This window comes from Hyperolius riggenbachi, chromosome 4 (assembly GCF_040937935.1).
Source record: "Hyperolius riggenbachi isolate aHypRig1 chromosome 4, aHypRig1.pri, whole genome shotgun sequence".
Classification (NCBI taxonomy): domain Eukaryota; kingdom Metazoa; phylum Chordata; class Amphibia; order Anura; family Hyperoliidae; genus Hyperolius; species Hyperolius riggenbachi.
This window is the reverse complement of record NC_090649.1, coordinates 482,652,379-482,677,168: the sequence shown is the minus strand read 5'-3', so window position 1 is coordinate 482,677,168 and position 24,790 is coordinate 482,652,379. Positions and strand designations below refer to the sequence as shown.

At 45.2% G+C, this 24,790-nt stretch overlaps 1 protein-coding gene across 1 annotated transcript in view; it reads left to right on the top strand.

Moving 5' to 3' along the window:
- KCNH1 (potassium voltage-gated channel subfamily H member 1) overlaps window positions 1–24,790 on the top strand; it is a 423,679-nt gene that overhangs the window by 259,186 nt on the left and 139,703 nt on the right. Inside the window, exon 10 of the mRNA XM_068233463.1 lies at window positions 19,911–20,107. Within this exon, the coding sequence (XP_068089564.1) occupies window positions 19,911–20,107 (197 nt within the window). The remainder of the gene's footprint in view (window positions 1–19,910; window positions 20,108–24,790) is intronic.

Below are 24,790 nucleotides of genomic sequence, written 5' to 3'. Positions count from 1 at the left end.
ATCCCATGGACCTGTTGAATAAATTGCATGATGTTAAAATTACAGAAAGTACCTGGCTAGCAAGTTTGGACGTGGAGTCTTTATACAACAATATCCAACATAATCTAGGTATTGATGCTATTGATTATTGTCTTAAATCACGCAGTATTCATGTACGGGAGCATTCTTTATTTTTAATGGATCTACTTAGATTCATACTGACACACAATTATTTTCTCTTTCAAAACCAATACTATTTACAGGAGAGGGGTTGTGCTATGGGGACGGCATGTGCCCCCTCATATGCCAACCTCTTCCTAGGTTGGTGGGAGGATGTGATGGTGTTCAGTGAGGATTTGACGCCGTACACCACACATGTGCTTTTCTGGGGCCGTTTCATAGATGATATCTTCGTCTTGTGGGACGGTCCCAGGGAGCTATTTGAGGACTTTATGAGCAAGCTGAATAACAACAAGATTGGGATGTTTTTCACACACGAAATTAATCTTAAATCAATTGACTTCCTGGATGTGCATATTGAAAAAAATGATGAAGGAGGTTGGGATACCAGCATATTTCGTAAGCCAACAGCTACAAACTCTCTTTTGGCATGGGATAGCTATCACCCAGACCCCCTAAAATGTGGGATCCCGAAAGGACAATTCCTTAGGGCTAGACGAAATTGCTCAGACTCCACTGTGTTTGACAAAGAATGTAAAAACTTACATAAGAGATTTCGTGACAGGGGTTACCCTGTTAAAGTCCTGGAAAACGCCGAGTCTAAAGCGAGATCCACTGTCAGAACAGATCTCTTGCATCCCAAAGAAAAGCAGGATTCAAAAATGGTTACGACAAGAATCATTAGCACTTATTCCAGGGAGTCATCCTCTGTCAAAAAGATCATTAGCACACACTGGCCTATTTTACAACTGGATCCGGATCTGAAAAAAATTATCCCCCTAAACCCACAGTTTACTTATAGGAGGGGGCGAAATTTAGGGGATTCCCTGGTGCACTCCTTCCTACCAGAAAAAAGAGGTCCTTAATGTATTAATCAACATAAGAAAAGGACCTGGCTGGATCAAGACCTAAATGGCATGCACAGGTGTGGAAAGTGTAAAGCGTGCCCCTTTGTATCAAGATGTCGCGATTTTACGTCTCCCAAAAATGAAAGAGTATTTAATCTCCTTAATTTCTTCAACTGTGACACAGAAGGTGTGATTTATACAATTCAATGTTCATGCCCTCTTATATACATTGGTGAGACAACTAGATCGGTTAAAACAAGGATCTTGAAACATCTGGGCGACATAAAACATAAAAGGAACACATCTGTGGCTCGGCATTTTGTTGAGAAACATAATGGAGAATCAAATTCCTTTAAATTCTGGGTGATACAGGAGTGGCATCTGGGTCCCCGTGGGGGTAACCTAGATCGAATATTGAGACAATTGGAATCCAAATGGATCTATAGGTTGGGCACTCTAAGTCCAGGGGGTCTAAATGAGGGGTTTACTTTCTCCTCCTTTCTATAACATATTCATTTTATGCAGTTTTTGTTCATATCCATTAATTATTATCCCTATCCCGCAATCATTCACCACTTTGGTGATTGACATCTTTTCCTCTGTTCTAGCTATTAGTGAATATACATAAAAGTTATGTGTGTCATCTCCTCTATATTTATAGAGCTTCTATTCATCAATATGAGGGTAATGTGTTTTTCTTTCCTTATTTCATGCGCATATATATTTATGGCATGTGAGTTTAGGAGATAGAGGTAATGCTGATATGCGTACTATTGTCCTCAAGGCAATACAACACATGCATACATTTTTACGCATGTACCCTTACACATCCGCATGACGGGGCTCACGTATGCGTATCACGTATTTTTGTACGCATGCGGGTACGGAATCCCGCCCCTGTCGCTACCTGATTGGCCAAGCTTTCGAACCGGCCGAGGACGGCCACTGACCAATCAGAAAGCAGGATTCACGGAGACATAGCGTTCTCCTGGTAAATAATCTTTTATGTGGACTTAGGGGTATAAAAAGGAAAGATCTCAAAAGTATGTGCTTACTACTAGATGGATATTGACTTTCAAGTCCCTAATTCTTTGGTGAAGGCATGTATTTTTATGCATGGGATTTATATGAATGATAGTCATTGGTGGAGTTGTTGATGGACAGAGACTCTAACCAATAAAATGGCGGATTGGAGGGGGTGGCGCCCCTGAATGAACCCGGGGGAGTGTTTGGATGTCCCCACCCCCCTGGGAGAGTATAAAAGAAGCCAAGCTCTGCCATTATCGTTTGGCTGCTATCATGTTATGAGCATATATGCTTGGGGCTTGATTCACAAAAGAGTGCTAACTGTTAGCACGGCCGTTTTCGCGCGAATTTTCGCATTACGCGCGATCACGATTTCACGGTAAAATTCGCGTTTGCGCGCTAAAACGTTATCGTTTCGCGTGAAAATTCGCGAGCGCGCGCAATGCGAAAATTCGCGCGAAAACGGCCGTGCTAACAGTTAGCACTCTTTTGTGAATCAAGCTTTATGTCTCTAAACTTGTTATTTTAAAATGTAAACTTGGGTTATTTGGTGGGGGGGGGGTGTAATTTTTATGTTTAACTAAGTGATGCTAGAGGACCTAGGAGAGGCTAGTCTCTCCCTTATTCATTGAGCATAGACCGTATAGGTCCAGCATCATTCTTGCAAGATTCTTTGAGCAATCAGACAGCCAACAACTTCTTTTTTATATATTTTAATACAAGTTAAGTTTATAGATTCAGTAAACAGGATTACTTGTAGTGTTTGCAGTAAATTCAGGTTCTGTGTTCTTGAGGATTATATTACACTCAGCTTGAAAGATTTACCGCGATTTCTATTGTCATGGTGACGCCCGTGTGATCGGCAAAATGGAAGCAATGTGATAATAAACACAATACGTTCAGTGTTGAAAGGCCCTTATGGTATACTGGAAATGTATTACATTGATTTTGGGATCATTAATACGGGCATGTCTAAATTTTAACAAACTTGTGGAGATATCAAGAGATACTTGAGAGCCCAATCTAGTCATTTTAATTTTTTGTCTAATTTTAGACCAAGAATGATGTAAATGTAAAATATGAGGTAATACTCACAAGTGTGGATTACCGATGGGCAACCAGTGTTCAGGCAGGAGGGGAATTGGCATTTCGGAGTCATGTTGGGCCCCTTTATCAAGGCATAAATTGCTTTAGGCAAGTATCTGTCCGCCGCTCAAATGTGCATTGACCTTAGTCAACCAGGGGGAGTCAGATTTCCTCTTTACACTCGCTAATAGTGATGCGTCTCCAGTGAGCAGCTGTCAGTGAGTGTAAAAAAGAAGATCGGACTCTCCCTCTGACTTTATCAAGGCAATTTATGCCTTGATAAAGGGGCCCTGTGTGGCTCAGAAACATTGGCTTTTTAATATTGCAAGTAATAATTAAACGTTTTTGATATGTGCTGGCTACCCTTCTTCTAATGTTCCATAGGGGGCATCAACCCCTTTTTGAACTGAAGCACTCCAATAACAAAAAGGCGTTATTTCCCACAATGCAACAAGGCTCACAGACAGGAAACGGTCATGATATCACACTGTAGGAGGAGTTTCACCATAGTATCAGCTGCACAGACCCCCCCCCCCCCCCCCCCCCCTGATGATCTATTTGAGAAAAGGTAAATATTACTCATGGGAAAGGGGGTACTGATTGGGATGTAGTTCAATCTTGGGTTACAGTTCCTCTTTAAAGAGGAACTCCAATGAAAATAATGTAATAAAAAAGTGCTTCATTTTTACAATAATTATGTATAAATGATTTAGTCAGTGTTTGCCCATTGTAAAATATTTAAAATCCCTGATTTATATTCTGACATTTATCACATGGTGACATTTTTACTGCTGGCAGGTGATGTAGCTGCTGCGTGCTGTTTTGGCAGTTGGAAACAGCTGTAAACAGCTATTTCCCACAATGCAACAAGATTCACAGACATGAAACTGCTAAGAGTACCACGGTCCTCAGAGTTTCTTGTAGGAGAGGTTTCACCACAATATCAGCCACACAGCACCCCCTGATGGTCTGTTTGTGAAAAGGAATAGATTTATCATGTAAAAGGGGGTATCAGCTACTGATTGGGATAAAGTTCGATTCTTAGTCGGAGTTCCTCTTTAGGTCCAGCCTCCTCCCGCCATCATCAGCGCAGCACAGAAGATGGCACGTTAGACGGGGAGTAGCAGCTCTCAGCCAGAGAGAGCAGCGGGGTACATTGCGCTGCGTGGAGACCGTGCGGTTCTGTGGAATGTACTGTGGTAACTTGATGGTAATTATCACATTGGAATGTAAGGCAAGCTGTGATAAGTGTGCCCCTCCACATTGCTGCTTCTGCTTTTTTCTCTTTTCCTAAAAGCCACTTGTAATTCACATGAGCGATTCTTTCTATTTCTGGATTACGTTTTAAGGGCGCATTTAAAGAAAGTTTCCAGCTCTGGAGGCATTTCTGCCGTTTCACAGCAGCGATTTAATAACAGGCTGAGTGCGCTGGTATTAAGGCAAAGATCGACAGCCTTCCTCGCCGCTCTACCCAGCGTAATCTAAAGTGACGCTGTCATACAGGGTTCTGACTCTCCATGATTAGAGACCATTAAAAATATATATTAAAAAATCTTGTAGATATTAAGACTAACAAAATGTGGTCCTATGGACTAGGGATGTTCATTCGCATTCTGCAAAATTAAAATTTCCGCATTTCTGATCAAAAATTGGCATTTCTGATCGAAAAATGCAAATTTCCGCTGAAATCCGATTTGCTGCAATTTGGTAATTTTATCCCAATCACAGAACTCAGAAGCATTGGACCAATCAGAAAATGCTGAATTTTTCCTGAAAAATTGGATCACCGTGGTCATTTTAGACCAATCGCCAGGCTAATTTCCATTTTTTTCAATTTTTTTACAATTTTTTTTACATTTCCCTGATGCAAAACATGACTAATATACTCCTCGTAAATTGGAAATCGGAAAAATGGAAATTGGAAAAAATGGAAATCGGAAAAACAAAAATTGGCATTGGCAGAATCGGAAATGCGCATTACCGACCACTAGTATGGATTAGATTGTGAGCTCCTCCGTGGGACAGTTAATGACAAGACTACATATACCCTCTGAAGCGCTGTGGAAGATGTCGGCGCTATATAAATACTAATAATACAAATATGGATGCCCCCTAATATAGTACTGAAAAGATAAAGTATACTTTATTCGCTGTAAAATTCAGTTTTATGTAACAAAACTGTTGGTGTGTCGTCCAATAGTCAAAAAGATGTTTTCTACAGGTGTGTGTGTGTGAGGGTCCCTCCCCTGTGCTTCAAGATGGGAAGGGGTGTATCCCACACAACGTGTTAAGTAAAAACATGTCTGCTACTTCTTCACATAGCAAACATTTCCAGCAGTATATCAGCACCTATCAGAAATACATTAAAGAGAGTCAGAGGTGGCTTCCCCACCCCCTCCTCCCCCCCCAAAAAAAAAAGTGGGCTACCTGATCCGGGGGGCTGAGCGGAAAAGGTAGCTGAAATAACACACACTGGCCCACTCTCACTTTCATGACCTCTGGGTCACGACGCTGCAAGGGGAGACTGTGTGCCTCTCACAGCGTGCAGGAAGGCGGGGGAGTGGCAGGGGGCGCGGCCAGGGAGAAAGAGCTAACCAATGGCAGCTTTGGAAACCGTGCAGGAACTCTTTTGAATAGGGAATCCCCCTCTCCCATGTTTACCTCTGAGATAGTGACAAATATTGTAGCTAACCTCGGGGGGGCGCTATAGCACGGCGGTGGGGAAGGGGGGCAGAGAGCAGGGAGGTGTGGGGACACAGAGGCTAGAGATGGCCCGAACGGTTCCAGGCGAACTTTCGGTCACACACCTGAAACAAGCATGCAGCTAATCCAGTCTGACCTCAGTCAGAGCACCTGATCTGCATGCTTGTTGAGGGGGTGTGGCTAAAAGTATTAGAAACACAGGATCAGCAGGAGAGTCAGGCAACTGGTATTATTTTAAGAGGAAACATCCATATCCTTCTCAGTTTAGGTTCCCTTTAAGGTCCACTTTAAGATTTTTTTTTTAATCGTTGCATAAGCCCAGTTGTGATTGGTTCTCTTTTTAAAGAAAAATGATAACGAAAGAAGATAAAAAAGGCTAAAAATGAAAGCTTGTGCAGGTTGTCTTACACTAAACCCCAAACATACACCTACGTAGGTACGCTGTGCTGCTGACTTCACCCACCTAGATACACCAGACTGTTTACCTGTATATAGATTAGTAACCATGGCGCCCCAGTTTGTGTTCCCCACCTGTGCTGACAGTACGTCTCAGCTGTGCTAACACAGGGCCGGGGGAAGGCAGTGTTCAGTGATGTCTTCCATGGCCATGGCCAGCTGCTGGCTGTCACAATCCTAACAATGGCGTCCTGTGAGTTTTGGGATTGGTGCGGGGCAGGCGTCATATCAGTGGGCGGGATCGCTAGTGATGATAGATACATTTTACTATAATTGTAACTCAATCAACAGACAGATTAGGGAAAGGGTAAGCAAAGTGTTTCTTTCAACAGATCTAGCAGTAAACAGAGTGACATTACAGCTGCAGTTCAGTGACCTTTTTATTCAATTTTGTTGTATTGACACAGTAAGGCCTTGTTCACATCATAAATCGCAATCGATGACGCCAGCGTTTTGCGTTTTTTTTTAGCACCTCCCGGCGCTTACCTGTCCGCTGCAATATTTTATAAAGTGCTTTTCTAAGCGCTTTTGCAGAGCGATTCTGTTTTTTCACTTCCTGACGTCAGTGAACTCTTTCACCCAAAATGAATAAATACAATGTATTTATTCATGAAAGCGCTGGGGAAATCGCTATACAAAGCGTTTTTTCAAGGGCTTTGCGAGTTCGCTATACCTTCCATTGAGGCAAATCACCCTAAAAATGGTACAGGCAGCGCTTTGCTGAGCGGATCGGAATCGAACTGCTCAGATGTGAACACTCTCATAGGGAATCATTGCACAAATGCTTTTAGGACGATTTTGAAAAATCGCTGTCGCTTAAAGTCAAAAGCGCCCTTAAGTGTAACTGTCGAGCATAAAATCAAAAATCAATTCTTTATTTTTATCTGGTAAACGCGTAATAAGAATGCTAATCAGACAATCCAAAAGTTAAAATCTCTTTTACTTTTCTTGTTTATAAATGATCATTCCCCAGTTTCCCTGACTCTTATTTGGTACGTTGCCGCACAAAGGAAGTTGCAGGGCATGCTGGGTTGTCTTTTTTTGCTTCTTTATTTCCCCTCAGACTTAACTAATGTACAGAAGCAAAAAAAGACAACCCAGCATGCCCTGCGACTTCCTTTGTGCGGCAACATACCAAATAAGAGTCAGGGAAACTGGGGAATGATCATTTATAAACAAGAAAAGTAATAGAGATTTTAACTTTTGGTTTGCCTGATTAGCATCCTTATTACTTGTTTACCAGATAAAAATAAAGAATTGATTTTATGGCCGACAGTTACTCTTTAGTGGGAACAAGCCCTAACCAAGGAAAACCGCAAGGAAAGTTTAGGGGACTAAAAGAGACCGGAAAGCGAATTATCACACATTCCTTTTGTTTTAAGACAAACACAGTAAGCATTGCTTTTTAGTAGGAGGTCTTTTCGCTCTCTTTTAGACCCCTATACTTTCCTAGTAGTGTTGGGTTAACCTGCTTGGTTACTCTGTTGTTCTGGTCCAAGCCCCTATCCCATAGAGCCCCCTTAACTCATGCCTAACCCTAAGTGATCCCCCAACTTATGCCTAACCCTAAACAAACCCCACCCCCAACCGATACCTAACCCTAACTAAACTATGGCTACAAGTAGCGGGCACCGAAGGTTCTGCTGCAATAGCCTCGATTGGCGGCTACAACTGGCAATTTGGGTGCCAGAGCACTCAATAAAATAGTGGAAGCCGGGGCCGCCCGCTGCAGTTGCAAACTGTGGGTACCAAAGGCTCTGCAGTAATATCCACCCAATAATACTCTGGGCGCCGCAGCTGCCCACTATACAAACTGCGGTTACAAATAGCAGGCATCGAAGGCTCTGCAGTAATACTCACCCAATAATACGCTGGGCGCCGGGCCCGCTCTCTATACAAACTGCGGTTACAAATAGCAGGCATCGAAGGCTCTGCAGTAATACTCACCCAATAATACTCTGGGCGCCGCAGCTGCCCACTATACAAACTGCGGTTACAAATAGCAGGCATCGAAGGCTCTGCAGTAATACTCACCCAATAATACGCTGGGCGCCGGGCCCGCTCTCTATACAAACTGTGGTTACAAATAGCAGGCATCGAAGGCTCTGCAGTAATACTCACCCAATAATACGCTGGGCGCCGGGCCCGCTCTCTATACAAACTGCGGTTACAAATAGCAGGCATCGAAGGCTCTGCAGTAATATCCACCCAATAATACGCTGGGTGCCGGGCCCGCTCTCTATACAAACTGCGGTTACAAATAGCAGGCATCGAAGGCTCTGCAGTAATACTCACCCAATAATACAGCGGGTGCCGGGCCCGCTCTCTATACAAACTGTGGTTACAAATAGCAGGCATCGAAGGCTCTGCAGTAATACTCACCCAATAATACGCTGGGCGCCGGGCCCGCTCTCTATACAAACTGTGGTTACAAATAGCAGGCATCGAAGGCTCTGCAGTAATACTCACCCAATAATACGCTGGGCGCCGGGCCCGCTCTCTATACAAACTGCAGTTACAAATAGCAGGCATCGAAGGCTCTGCAGTAATACTCACCCAATAATACGCTGGGCGCCGGGCCCGCTCTCTATACAAACTGTGGTTACAAATAGCAGGCATCGAAGGCTCTGCAGTAATACTCACCCAATAATACGCTGGGCGCCGGGCCCGCTCTCTATACAAACTGCGGTTACAAATAGCAGGCATCGAAGGCTCTGCAGTAATATCCACCCAATAATACTCTGGGCGCCGCAGCTGCCCACTATACAAACTGTGGTTACAAATAGCAGGCATCGAAGGCTCTGCAGTAATACTCACTCAATAATACAGCGGGCGCCGCAGCTGCCCACTATACAAACTGCGGTTACAAATAGCAGGCATCGAAGGCTCTGCAGTAATACTCACCCAATAATACAGCGGGCGCCGGGCCCGCTCTCTATACAAACTGTGGTTACAAATAGCAGGCATCGAAGGCTCTGCAGTAATACTCACTCAATAATACAGCGGGCGCCGGGCCCACTCTCTATACAAACTGCGGTTACAAATGGCAGGCATCGAAGGCTCTGCAGTAATACTCACCCAATAATACGCTGCGCGCCGGGCCCGCTCTCTATACAAACTGTGGTTACAAATGGCAGGCATCGAAGGCTCTGCAGTAATACTCACCCAATAATACGCTGCGCGCCGGGCCCACTCTCTATACAAACTGCGGTTACAAATAGCAGGCAACGAAGGCTCTGCAGTAATACTCACCCAATAATACGCTGGGCGCCGGGCCCGCTCTCTATACAAACTGCGGTTACAAATAGCAGGCATCGAAGGCTCTGCAGTAATACTCACCCAATAATACGCTGGGCGCTGGGCCCGCTCTCTATACAAACTGCGGTTACAAATAGCAGGCATCGAAGGCTCTGCAGTAATACTCACCCAATAATACAGCTGGTGCCGGGCCCGCTCTCTATACAAACTGTGGTTACAAATAGCAGGCATCGAAGGCTCTGCAGTAATACTCACCCAATAATACATCGGGCGCCGGGCCTGCTCTCTATACAAACTGCGGTTACAAATAGCAGGCATCGAAGGCTCTGCAGTAATATCCACCCAATAATACTCTGGGCGCCGCAGCTGCCCACTATACAAACTGTGGTTACAAATAGCAGGCATCGAAGGCTCTGCAGTAATACTCACTCAATAATACAGCGGGCGCCGCAGCTGCCCACTATACAAACTGCGGTTACAAATAGCAGGCATCGAAGGCTCTGCAGTAATACTCACCCAATAATACAGCGGGCGCCGGGCCCGCTCTCTATACAAACTGCGGTTACAAATAGCAGGCATCGAAGGCTCTGCAGTAATACTCACCCAATAATACAGCTGGTGCCGGGCCCGCTCTCTATACAAACTGCGGTTACAAATAGCAGGCATCAAAGGCTCTGCAGTAATACTCACCCAATAATACGCTGGGTGCCGGGCCCGCTCTCTATACAAACTGCGGTTACAAATAGCAGGCATCGAAGGCTCTGCAGTAATACTCACCCAATAATACGCTGGGCGCCGGGCCCGCTCTCTATACAAACTGGTTACAAATAGCAGGCATCGAAGGCTCTGCAGTAATACTCACCCAATAATACAGCGGGTGCCGGGCCCGCTCTCTATACAAACTGCGGTTACAAATAGCAGGCATCAAAGGCTCTGCAGTAATACTCACCCAATAATACGCTGGGTGCCGGGCCTGCTCTCTATACAAACTGCGGTTACAAATAGCAGGCATCGAAGGCTCTGCAGTAATACTCACCCAATAATACAGCGGGCGCCGAGCCCGCTATCTATACAAACTGTGGTTGCAAATAGCAGGCATTGAAGGCTCTGCAGTAATACTCAGCCAATAATACGCTGGGCGCCGGGCCCGCTCTCTATACAAACTGGTTACAAATAGCAGGCATCGAAGGCTCTGCAGTAATACTCACCCAATAATACGCTGGGCGCCGGGCCCGCTCTCTATACAAACTGCGGTTACAAATAGCAGTCATCGAAGGCTCTGCAGTAATACTCACTCAATAATACAGCGGGCGCCGGGCCCGCTCTCTATACAAACTGCGGTTACAAATAGCAGGCATCGAAGGCTCTGCAGTAATACTCACCCAATAATACAGCTGGTGCCGGGCCCGCTCTCTATACAAACTGCGGTTACAAATAGCAGGCATCAAAGGCTCTGCAGTAATACTCACCCAATAATACAGCGGGCGCCGGGCCTGCTCTCTATACAAACTGCGGTTACAAATAGCAGGCATCGAAGGCTCTGCAGTAATACTCACCCAATAATACGCTGGGCGCCGGGCCCGCTCTCTATACAAACTGCGGTTACAAATAGCAGGCATCGAAGGCTCTGCAGTAATACTCACCCAATAATACGCTGGGTGCCGGGCCCGCTCTCTATACAAACTGCGGTTACAAATAGCAGGCATCAAAGGCTCTGCAGTAATACTCACCCAATAATACGCTGGGCGCCGGGCCCGCTCTCTATACAAACTGTGGTTACAAATAGCAGGCATCGAAGGCTCTGCAGTAATACTCACCCAATAATACGCTGGGCGCCGGGCCCGCTCTCTATACAAACTGCAGTTACAAATAGCAGGCATCGAAGGCTCTGCAGTAATACTCACCCAATAATACAGCGGGTGCCGGGCCCGCTCTCTATACAAACTGCGGTTACAAATAGCAGGCATCGAAGGCTCTGCAGTAATACTCACCCAATAATACGCTGGGGGCCGGGCCCGCTCTCTATACAAACTGCGGTTACAAATAGCAGGCATCGAAGGCTCTGCAGTAATACTCACCCAATAATACGCTGGGCGCCGGGCCCGCTCTCTATACAAACTGTGGTTACAAATAGCAGGCATCGAAGGCTCTGCAGTAATACTCACCCAATAATACGCTGGGCGCCGGGCCCGCTCTCTATACAAACTGCGGTTACAAATAGCAGTCATCGAAGGCTCTGCAGTAATACTCACTCAATAATACAGCGGGCGCCGGGCCCGCTCTCTATACAAACTGCGGTTACAAATAGCAGGCATCGAAGGCTCTGCAGTAATACTCACCCAATAATACAGCGGGCGCCGGGCCCGCTCTCTATACAAACTGCGGTTACAAATAGCAGGCATCAAAGGCTCTGCAGTAATACTCACCCAATAATACGCTGGGTGCCGGGCCCGCTCTCTATACAAACTGGTTACAAATAGCAGGCATCGAAGGCTCTGCAGTAATACTCACCCAATAATACAGCGGGTGCCGGGCCCGCTCTCTATACAAACTGCGGTTACAAATAGCAGGCATCGAAGGCTCTGCAGTAATACTCACCCAATAATACGCTGGGTGCCGGGCCCGCTCTCTATACAAACTGCGGTTACAAATAGCAGTCATCGAAGGCTCTGCAGTAATACTCACCCAATAATACGCTGGGCGCCGGGCCCGCTCTCTATACAAACTGCGGTTACAAATAGCAGGCATCGAAGGCTCTGCAGTAATACTCACCCAATAATACATCGGGCGCCGGGCCCACTCTCTATACAAACTGCGGTTACAAATAGCAGGCATCGAAGGCTCTGCAGTAATACTCACCCAATAATACAGCGGGCGCCGGGCCCGCTCTCTATACAAACTGCGGTTACAAATAGCAGGCATCGAAGGCTCTGCAGTAATACTCACCTAATAATACAGCGGGTGCTGGGCCCGCTCTCTATACAAACTGCGGTTACAAATAGCAGGCATCGAAGGCTCTGCAGTAATACTCACCCAATAATACGCTGGGCGCCGGGCCCGCTCTCTATACAAACTGCGGTTACAAATAGCAGGCATCGAAGGCTCTGCAGTAATACTCACCCAATAATACGCTGGGCGCCGGGCCCGCTCTCTATACAAACTGCGGTTACAAATAGCAGGCATCGAAGGCTCTGCAGTAATACTCACCCAATAATACGCTGGGCGCCGGGCCCGCTCTCTACACAAACTGCGGTTACAAATAGCAGGCATCGAAGGCTCTGCAGTAATACTCACCCAATAATACGCTGGGCGCCGGGCCCGCTCTCTATACAAACTGCGGTTACAAATAGCAGGCATCGAAGGCTCTGCAGTAATACTCAACCAATAATACAGCGGGCGCCGGGCCTGCTCTCTATACAAACTGTGGTTACAAATAGCAGGCATCGAAGGCTCTGCAGTAATACTCACCCAATAATACGCTGGGCGCCGGGCCCGCTCTCTATACAAACTGTGGTTACAAATAGCAGGCATCGAAGGCTTTGCAGTAATACTCACCCAATAATACAGCGGGCGCCGAGCCCGCTATCTATACAAACTGTGGTTGCAAATAGCAGGCATTGAAGGCTCTGCAGTAATACTCAGCCAATAATACAGCGGGTGCCGGGCCCGCTCTCTATACAAACTGCGGTTACAAATAGCAGGCATCGAAGGCTCTGCAGTAATACTCACCCAATAATACGCTGGGTGCCGGGCCCGCTCTCTATACAAACTGCGGTTACAAATAGCAGTCATCGAAGGCTCTGCAGTAATACTCACCCAATAATACGCTGGGCGCCGGGCCCGCTCTCTATACAAACTGCGGTTACAAATAGCAGGCATCGAAGGCTCTGCAGTAATACTCACCCAATAATACATCGGGCGCCGGGCCCACTCTCTATACAAACTGCGGTTACAAATAGCAGGCATCGAAGGCTCTGCAGTAATACTCACCCAATAATACGCTGGGTGCCGGGCCCGCTCTATACAAACTGCGGTTACAAATAGCAGGCATCGAAGGCTCTGCAGTAATACTCACCCAATAATACAGCGGGCGCCGGGCCCGCTCTCTATACAAACTGCGGTTACAAATAGCAGGCATCGAAGGCTCTGCAGTAATACTCACCTAATAATACGCTGGGCGCCGGGCCCGCTCTCTATACAAACTGCGGTTACAAATAGCAGGCATCGAAGGCTCTGCAGTAATACTCACCCAATAATACGCTGGGCGCCGGGCCCGCTCTCTACACAAACTGCGGTTACAAATAGCAGGCATCGAAGGCTCTGCAGTAATACTCACCCAATAATACATCGGGCGCCGGGCCCGCTCTCTATACAAACTGCGGTTACAAATAGCAGGCATCGAAGGCTCTGCAGTAATACTCACCCAATAATACGCTGGGCGCCAGGCGCGCTCTCTATAGAAACTGCGGTTACAAATAGCAGGCATCGAAGGCTCTGCAGTAATACTCACCCAATAATACGCTGGGCGCCGGGCCCACTCTCTATACAAACTGCGGTTACAAATAGCAGGCATCGAAGGCTCTGCAGTAATACTCACCCAATAATACAGCGGGCGCCGGGCCCGCTCTCTATACAAACTGCGGTTACAAATAGCAGGCATCGAAGGCTCTGCAGTAATACTCACCCAATAATACAGCGGGTGCCGGGCCTGCTCTCTATACAAACTGTGGTTACAAATAGCAGGCATCGAAGGCTCTGCAGTAATACTCACCCAATAATACGCTGGGCGCCGGGCCCGCTCTCTATACAAACTGCGGTTACAAATAGCAGGCATCGAAGGCTCTGCAGTAATACTCACCCAATAATACGCTGGGCGCCGGGCCCGCTCTCTATACAAACTGCGGTTACAAATAGCAGGCATCGAAGGCTCTGCAGTAATACTCACCCAATAATACAGCGGGCGCCGGGCCCGCTCTCTATACAAACTGCAGTTACAAATAGCAGGCGATTTGCTCCAGTGGCCAAATTAACTGCTTCAAGGCTATATCTGTTTATGTCCTTCTGCAAAGTTCAGACTGAGGTAGCCGATGTGCTAGTCCCTGGTATTGCCTCTTCCTGTAGGGCATTTGTGGCCATCTCTGCCTTGTGGGGTTGTCACTGTTCATCCACTCTAGCTAGTTACGTAACTGGGGACGCCGCACACATCACTGTCACTGCGAGCGGGAGGGGTTATGTGGGTCAGGGTGACACTGTGATCATTTTTATGCTTTTAACTGTGAATATTAATACAGAGATGGCAATCTCTTTCAAGTGGTTACAGCCTCCCCTTGAACCAAATGTAATTAAGGTAATTATTTGTTTGTCAAACAGTATGCAATTATTTTATCTACTCGTTAAATCCGTAGCCAGTTCAGGGGCCTTTGTAAGAGCCCCAGACTCTTCTGATTCCCCCGTACAATTAACATAAATGCTATATTAGAAGGTTGCTGTACATAACGTGTTATCTAATGATTTTGTGCATCAATGAGTGTCAGTCTGTGGATCGGGGCTATGCTGGAGTCATTACAGGAAAATAAACTAACTGCTTTCTAGCTTTTCTAATTTGCTGAAATGCACCCAGCGCAGGTTCTAGACTTTTTGCTTCCTGTATGTGTATACAGTGGTGTGGAAAACTATTTGCCCCCTTCCTGATTTCTTATTCTTTTGCATGTTTGTCACACTTTGACAATGTTTCTGCTCATCAAAAACCGTTAACTATTAGTCAAAGATAACATAATTTAACACAAAATGCAGTTTTAAATGATGGTTTTTATTATTTAGTGAGAAAAAAAACTCAAAACCTACATAGCCCTGTGTGAAAAAGAAATTGCCCCCTGAACCTAATAACTGGTTGGGCCACCCTTAGCAGCAATAACTGCAATCAAGTGTTTGCAATAACTTGCAACGAGTCTTTTACAGCGCTCTGGAGGAATTTTGGCCCACTCATCTTTGCAGAATTGTTGTAATTCAGCTTTATTTTAGGGTTTTCTAGCATGAACCGCCTTTCTAAGGTCATGCCACAACATCTCAATAGGATTCAGGTCAGGGCTTTGACTAGGCCACTCCAAAGTCTTCATGTTGTTTTTCTTCAGCCATTCAGAGGTAGATTTGCTGGAGTGTTTTGGGTCATTGTCCTGCTGCAGCACCCAAGATCGCTTCAGCTTGAGTTGACAAACAGATGGCCGGACATTCTCCTTCAGGATTTTTTGGTAGATAGTAGAATTCATGGTTCCATCTATCACAGCAAGCCTTCCTGGTCCTGAAGCAGCAAAACAACCCCAGACCATCACACCACCACCACCATATTTTACTGTTGGTATGATGTTCTTTTGCTGAAATTCTGTGCTACTTCTACGCCAGATGTAACGGGACACACACCTTCCAAAAAGTTAAACTTTTGTCTCGTCGGTTCACAAGGTATTTTCCCAAAAGTCTTGGCAATCATTGAGATGTTTTTTGGCGAAATTGAGACGAGCCTTAACGTTCTTTTTGCTTAAAAGTGGTTTGCGCCTTGGATATCTGCCATACAGGCCGTTTTTGCCCAGTGTCTTTCTTATGGTGGAGTCGTGAACACTGACCTTAATTGAGGCAAGTGAGGCCTGCAGTTCTTTAGATGTTGTCCTGGGGTCTTTTGTGGCCTCTCGGATGAGTTTTCTCTGCGCTCTTGGGGTAGTTTTGGTCTGCCGGCCACTCCTGGGAAGGTTCATCACTGTTCCATGTTTTTGCCATTTGTGGATAATGGCTCTCACTGTGGTTCGCTGGAGTCCCAAAGCTTTAGAAATGGCTTTATAATCTTTACCAGACTGATAGATCTCAATTACTTTTGTTCTCATTTGTTCCTGAATTTCTTTTTTTTTCTTTTTTTTTTTTGTGTTCAATTATGTTATCTTTGACTAATCGTTAACGTTTTTTGATGAGCAGAAACATTTAGGTGTGACAAACATGCAAAAGAATAAGAAATCAGGAAGGGGGCAAATAGTTTTTCATACCACTGTATATACAGTATATATTGCTGCAATTTACATTAATCTATATGGCGGAGCCCTTTTTACCTGTTTGGGCCTGGATACTGATGGGCAAATGATTAGTGGGTGCTGATTGGTGTTCGGCTGAGCATGAATGTGTAGGCGGGTGGCTGGGTGCTGACAGCTAAAGATGGCTGGCTGGGGCAGCAATACACACACTCACTTCCTCAGACACAGGGCAGAATGGCGCACACACACACACACACACACACACACACACACACACACACACACACTTCCTCAGATACACATGCACAGCAATAAACTCCAGCTTAGCAGAGGGCAGAAGGGCGCATGGAGAGGAGGCGGAGCTAGCAGAGAGGTAGTGCATATTTAAGTAAGGGGTGTGCCAGCTCACGCAGACTAACAGCAGGCAAGTTTTGTGCTCCAGGAGTCAGGCAGAAGCAAAAGAGCAGAGGGAGAGACTGAAAAAGATCAGCTGAGTGTGGAGCTGATGCTGCCCCCTACAGCCTGCTGCCCTGAATCACGTGATTCAGTCTGCTTCATAGTAGGGCCGGCCCCTGAATGAACCTCACAAGAAGGAAACTCTGAATAAACAGCCTGCATGTAAATAGATTCTAGACCTATTCACGCCTCCATCTACTTCTATTCAACAACTCCCCTTCTTTGCCCCTGCAATCAGAGACAGTTTGAGGTATAATTGGGCCCTGGGGGGGGGGAATAAGTGGGTCCCCCCCCCACCTTTTTTTTTTCTTGCTATACTGACCATGTCATGTTACCTCTGCAGTTACTGATTTGAGGGTCCCGACCCCAAGGAGCTCCCAGGTCTAGGCAATTGCCCGGTTCACCTCTATGGAAGCACTGGCCCTTTCTGCAAGTTTTATATGCAAAGGATTGCCAGTAGAGATGTCGCGAACTGTTCGCCGGCGAACGGTTCCAGGCGAACTTCGGGGGTTCGCGTTCGCCTACCAAACGCGAACTTTCCCGGAAGTTCGATTCGCCCCATAAAGTTCTATTGAGCAAAACTTTACAAGGCCATGTCTGGCTACATGTCGGTAAGCAGTGGCTGCATGGTGTAATGGTGAATGGCTCTGCCTCTGACACAGGAGACCAGAGTTCGAATCTTGTCTCTGTCTGTTCAGTAAGCCAGCACCTATTCAGTAGGAGACCTTAGGCAAGTCTTCCTAACACTGCTATCTTGTCTAATTTTTCTCGTGACAACTGTTGAACACAAAATACAAGGCCATGTCTGGCTACTTGTCTGTAAGCAGTGGCTGCATGGTGTAATGGTGAATGGCTCTGCCTCTGACACAGGAGACCAGAGTTCGAATCTCGGCTCTGCCTGTTCAGTAAGCCAGCACCTATTCAGTTGGAGACCTTTGGCAAGTCTTCCTAACACTGCTATCTTGTCTAATGTTTCTCTTGACAACTGTTGAACACAAAATACAAGGCCATGTCTGGCTACATATCTGTGCTACTGCCTATAGAGTGTGCCCTAGTGGCTGCAGCTCTGGTGCTTTGAGTCTGCCAGGAGAAAAGTGTGATATAAATGTTATTTGTCTTGTCTAATTTTTCTCTTGCATTAAGCATAAATGGTACATGCTAGGCTACTTTCAGCTACTTTCAGCTACTTTCAGCTACTTTCAGCTACTTTCATCTAGTAGTGTTGGTGGTACAATGGATATGTTAGTTGCCTACCATACACTGAGGCTTGGGTTCAAATCCCTATCATGGTATATAAGCTGGTTTTTGAAATACTGGAATTCCCTGGCAGATGAGACCCTCCTCCCTCCGGTAGGAGGGAGGAGGGAATAGGTAAAAGGGTAGAAGGGAGGAGGCCAATTAAAATCTCCCTAGCAGAGTGTGTAGCAGCTGTCCCATAACTAATTAGTGTAGGCAGACAACTGAGTCAAATGGTATAAAGGACCTAGCTTGGAGAAGGAAGGGTGGCGGGTCCTTCAGCAGTGATGTGTATTTCACTCAATCAGGTGTGCCTCCAGGTATTAGAGCTCTTGAAACATCTTTTCTAGCTGGTAGTATTTTTTAAAATTTTCAAAGTTCGCCTCCCCATTGAAGTCTATTGCGGTTTGCGAACTTTTTCGCGAACCAAACCTTTCGCGGAAGTTCGAAACGGAAGTTCGCGACATCTCTAATTGCCAGCGACAAAGCTGGCGTATGTGGGTTCAGAGGTAATGAATGCCAGCAGAGGCTCTAGTAGGCCAGAAACCCACTAGGAGCGATTTTCTGAGCGCTTTGTGATGTAAGAAAACTCTTGCTAATGTAATGCTACGGGTGTGATCCAACTTAAGCGATGTGATTTCATAAAAATCTCCCATAGCATTGCATTAACAACAAGAGCTTTTTCAAATCACTAGCGCTTAGAAAAGTCTGCTAGTGGGCTTCTGGCCTAAGAATTGTTAAAAAAAAGAAAAAAAACCTTGTAGAAAATTGTTTTTAAAATTGCAAAGGAAAAATGTTTTTTTTTAAAGGGACTCCGAGCAGTGCAGAAACTATGGAAAGATGCATATCATTTTAAAGCTCTCTTTCTCCTCTTTCCAATGATATATAAACTGCCGGCCTACGCCTTTTAGTTTTCGCTATTTTCGCGATTGAAACTCCTGCGGCCACGATTTCGATCGACTTCGAAAATAGAAAAAACTAAAAGGCGTAGGGCCGCGGTTTATATATCATTGGAAAGAGGAGAAAGAGAGCTTTAAAATGATATCCATCTTTCAATAGTTACTTGTATTACACAGGGCGACTTTTTCTCAAATTCAGCAGCTGCATTCAGCAGAATGGAGCTGCTGACTTTAGGAAAAAGTCACCCTGTGAAATAGCGCCCGCTGCAATTTTAATCGCGAAAATAGTGAAAAGTAAAAGGCGTAGGGCGGCGGTTTATATATCATTGGAAAGAGGAGAAAGAGAGCTTTGAAATGCTATGCATCTTTCCATAGTTTCTGCACTGCTCGGAGTCCCTTTAAACTCAGATCTGCCAACAGATTGTTGGTAATCTTATCACCTCCTCTGGCATCAGTCAGACAGGAATGCACGGCCAATATATTTAGAGGCTTGTAAGTGCTCCTAGCAAATTTTTGTATTTCCTATGTGTTACATTTCCTTGCTTCTAATTACTACTGCTGTAATGTGTATTTATGGCAGTGTGAGACAATAACAGAGGAATTCTGCTTTCAGTTTCTATATTTTCTGCTAGCAGAGAGAGAGATCAAAGTATTCCAGGAATTTACAGCACAACGAGTTCTGCTGACTGAGGTGAAAAGCAGTGCGCTTATCTCAAAAGAGATAACGCTGTAGCTATTTCTACTTGACAACTTTCCTCTCGTGTTTGCAGGTAAAGGTGATGTGTTTGGAGACATTTTCTGGAAAGAGACCACGCTCGCTCCCTCCTGTGCCAACGTCAGAGCCCTGACCTACTGTGATCTTCACGTCATTAAGAGAGATGCCTTACAAAAAGTCCTGGACTTCTACACTGCCTTTTCACACTCCTTTTCCCGAAACCTCATTCTGACCTACAACCTGCGCAAAAGGGTAAGTCTGCTTTTCAATAAGTCCAATTCTGGAGTCATTCAAAATGATAGTTTTGGGTTTTTTTAAAGTTCTTGCTATTGTTTTTGTACAGGACTTCATTCCACAAGCTCTAATTCCTTAACCCCGTTGGCGATATTCCCAAGTGTAGTTCGTAGTTAATTCTGCATTTGTTGAGCAAAACTCAGTGTGTTCATTTCAGCTCTGTATATTACAAGGATTACTGATAAACATTATTTCAGCTTGCTTACAATATGTTTATAAAACACTGCAGTTAGGAGTTTTAGTATTTTTTGGCAGTCTATTAATGAGTTGAGGTATTAAAAGTGTATAACAAAGTTTCCTGGCCTGGCATAACTACCGGGGTAGCAGTCCTTGCATCTGAGTGGGGTGCATATTTTCCCCTCCCTCCCCCTTCCTGTACTCCCCACCAACTGCCCCTCTCCCTTCTCTCCCCTTCACCCATACAGCGTAGCAGCGTAGCAGAGTAATGGTGCTGCTATCTCTAGTGCTGGGTATGATTCATCCACATCTGCTGTGGCCACACACTTCTTATTCTGGTCTCCTGCAGGTTGTGTGACATCACATGACTAGCAGTAAAAGTCAGGAGCAGGGCGGAGTCAGAGTGCAGGATGGCACATCCACTCCTCTGCTGCCCTTTCAACATGAGGGAAAGAAGAAAGAGTATCAGGTGTAAGTGAGAGTCAGGGGGGAGTAGTGCCCCCACATGCTGTGGGGGAGGTGCATATGTTATGGGGAGTGGCCACATATGCAAATGGAGATGGGGTTAGGGAAATGGATGGCTGTATGACCAGGGGGCTTTTCGGGGTGCAGCAAGATTATAATAGTGTTCATGGTGACTGTGGTCTCAACTGCCTTTTGATCATTAACAAGCTCCTCCCATGTAGCTGTGGGCTGATCCCTCAGCATTCTCATGATCGCCCACACCCCATGAGGCAAGACCTTGCATGAAGCTCCAGACTGGGGGCCAATGATGGTCATTTTATATTCCATTTCTGAATAGTTGCACCAACAATTGTCAGCTTCTGACCAAGCGTCTTGCTAGTGGCCTTGTAGCCCATTCCAGCATTGTGCAGGCCTACAATCCTGCACCAGATGTCCTTCAACCAGGACTGTGGAGTCAGTACAAAAACATCCAACTCTGCTTCTCAGTTTATGAAACCACCGACTCCAGGTACCCAAAATGACTCCGACTCCGCCTTCAACAGCCCTTTGTTCTTGCCCATGGTGATGGAGAGGTTGTAATGCAAGGAACGGATTTTGTGGACAGGTTTGCTTTATGCACATAATGAGGAGTATCTGTAATAATTGATTGTAATCTGTGTTCCACATGGGCACATAACCGATCTGTGGGAGACAGAATTCTGTATGGGTTGTAGGGGATTAAATACTTATTTTGCGCAACGGCGTGCAAAACAATGTATAAATTTTAGGGCTCTTTTACACTACATGCGATTCTGAATCCAATTACAATCTTACATGCGATTCCAATTTTTGATACGAATAAAATAAAAAGTCATGCACGCTGCGTTATTCTTCCTGTTTTGCTAGCATCCAGTGAAAATTGTAAATCAGAAATTGCATTCGAACATCAGAATTGCGATATACAGTGTAAAAGAAGCCTTAAAGTGAACCCGAGGTGAGAAGGTTACGGAGGCTGCCATATTTATTTCCTTTTAAGCAATTCCAGTTGCCTGGCTGTCTTGCTGGTCCTCTGCCTCTTATACTTTCAGCCATAGCCCCTGAACAAGCATGCAGTAGATCAGGTGTTTCTGACATTATTGTCAGATCTGACAAGATTGCTCGTTTCTGGTGTGATTCAGACACCACTGCAGCCAAATAGACCAGCAGGACAGCCAGGCAACTGGTATTGTTTAAAAGGTAATACATATGGCAGCCTCCATATCACTCTCACATTGGGTTCACTTTAATGTTTTTTGTATTTTTGGTCGATTTTCCATCTCTTTTCATTAAAATGAAACTACCATAAAGGTTACAAACTGTTCATTTCTTTGTAGGTGGGCAAACGTACAAATTTAGCAGGGGATCAAATAATTATGCCCCCCCCCCGCTGTCTGCCTATACAGCAAATGCACGATCTGCAGTCAGGCATGTGGGTGTTATTGCTTTACATATAAAAGTTGGTAGACTACACCAAAGGGATCAATGTTGGTACATTGAAGCTGAACAGTATACATTGTACATATTACAAGTACTATATCACACACACGCTGAGATCGCATAATGTCGGTAACATTATAGCTTTATATCTGTTACTCTATCCCCCGTGTTTGCGGCGGAGGGGGCTAGTAATACGCGAACGTGAGATTGCTGTTTATTTAACAATAGCCTTTGTGTATTTCCATTTGTTGTATTTGTGTATAATGTATATTCTGCCCAGCTTGCTGCTAATTAAAAGGCTCTTAAAAGCCAGAAGAACATGCATAGGAAGAACTACTGGAGACCTAATATAGAGCGAAAAAGTGAGAATAAATTCTATAGATCTACATTTCCTGCCCATGGTGCCCACATTGAATGTATTTTATATAGCGGCAGAGCAATAACAGGGTTCTCAAACTTACCACAGTTGGTCACTGGGTGTCTGGGATTAATATCCAGGAAACGTACAGAGGTGCCAAGCTTTCAATATACTCAGAGCTGTGAGATACTCTGTTCGTTTACTGCCTGATGAAGCGGGATGTTTGCCCGTGAAACGCGTTGCACTTTTATGTAGGAGTATGTGAATAAATTGTTATTTTTTTCTACAATCAACAGCGATTTTGGTCTGTTTGTGTGTGGACGGTCCACCACCGCCACCTAAACCATTTTAAACCTTTTATCTTGTTTTATCCTACTGGCGCCTCTGTATCCTTGCACATCAAGTTGTCCACCCTTGGTGGAAGGGTGATATACCCTCTTTTCTTCTATCTACAGAGAGCGACATCTTAGTCCTGAGTGGGGTCAGGCTTAATCTCCCCACCTGCGTATACAGTGGTTGCCTTAGAGCAACCCAGGTTTGTAAGTATAATACTTACTTTTAACATTTTTCTCTATTTATACAACATACTACACTATATTGGGCTCTCGGTCTTCCTTTTCTAATATCCAGGAAAGTGGGTGTAGCTTACAACAGCCAATCAAAATTCACCAATTGATTTTCAAGGGGAATATTTAAATTGCGGCCATGTTTACACTGTTAAGGCAGAGGACTCAAACCTGCTACAGTTGTTCATTGGGAGACTGTGGTTCAATTCTGAAAAAGGGGCAGAGCCACAAACGGCCAATAAGACTTCTTTGATTGATAAACCGCTTCCATTCTAATATTATTGATGCCAACAAAGCTCACAAACTTGGTCATTGACTGACTGTGTGTCAAGGTTTGAAAAAGTGACCAGACCCAACAACAACTAAATACATATGACATATCTGAGCCACACCTGGTCTTCTGCTAGTACTATGTATATGTGTGGATGCCCCCATCCCCAGGAACAAGTTGATGGACGCCCAGTGTTCTCATCTCAACCTCTTTGCCATGGGGACCTTCATGACCAAAAGACCCATCTGCTAGGAATCGTATAACAAATGCGTCCTCCATGACCCCCCCCTCCCCTAATAGTGCAGACACCATCACTCCACCCACCTATAAATGTGGCAACAATAACACCTGCACTGTAGAGATGGCTCCTGTATCATAAGGTATGAAAAGAAGGACTTTGGACACCCACAGTCCCGGGCCCACCGTGGCTGCTGCAGCTACTTCCCCTATAGAAACATATTCGGATGTCTAAGCTCTTTCTTTGCCTAGGGTACCAGCCCATTACACTTTAAAGTGAAAATAGACTTATGAGATGATTAACTGCATATGTTGTATGATAAATGGAACATTAGTATTATAGAAAGGAGTCTCATATTTTTTTATTTTCAGTTGTATAGCTTTATTTACATCCCACAGTTGCAGTTTAGAATCCAAACCCTGCCTGTTAGCTGAAAAAGATACAGACGTAATGACCCTTTGAATTTTCCTGCAGTAAAATCTTATGATCTCATCTTTATAGATCAGCCTTTTAGCTTCTATTTACTTTTCAGAAAACCAGGCTGAATTTGACAAGCTGTCGACGAGTTATTTTGCATAGGTAACAACGCAAGTGCTGTGCTGGAAAACAGAAAGGGGCTTCTGAGAATGTCTTATTAGGGCTAGTACTATATGCGATCATGTCACGTCATGTCACTTCAGGTATGCTTTAAAGAGAACCCGAAGCAGCACGTGGGGAGCAGACGATGTGGGCAGCAGACGGAACACTCATGACACTCTCTGTCCCCCCCCCCCCCCCCCCCTTCCCCGCCATCGCGGTCCAATATTTCCAAGTCTTGTGACGGCCTAAAATTTGAGAGCCTCGGCAATGCAGATTTCTGCCTTCAGATTACCAATTACTGCTGTGGAAAGCTGATTTGTGGTTGGAAGCTCACCCTGTGGTGGTTATACTGCAGGACAGCGGAATGCAAGGGTCTACATCACACTACACCCAAGTAGATCTTTCTGCGTTTTGGTGGACAACACAAGGGTGATTGTGTTTCTGAGATAGTCCAAGAGAAACCAAATCCAATACGCTTTATTGGCAGGACCAAATACATTTAGCAAAGTAAAACCTTAGCATTAGCATGGGA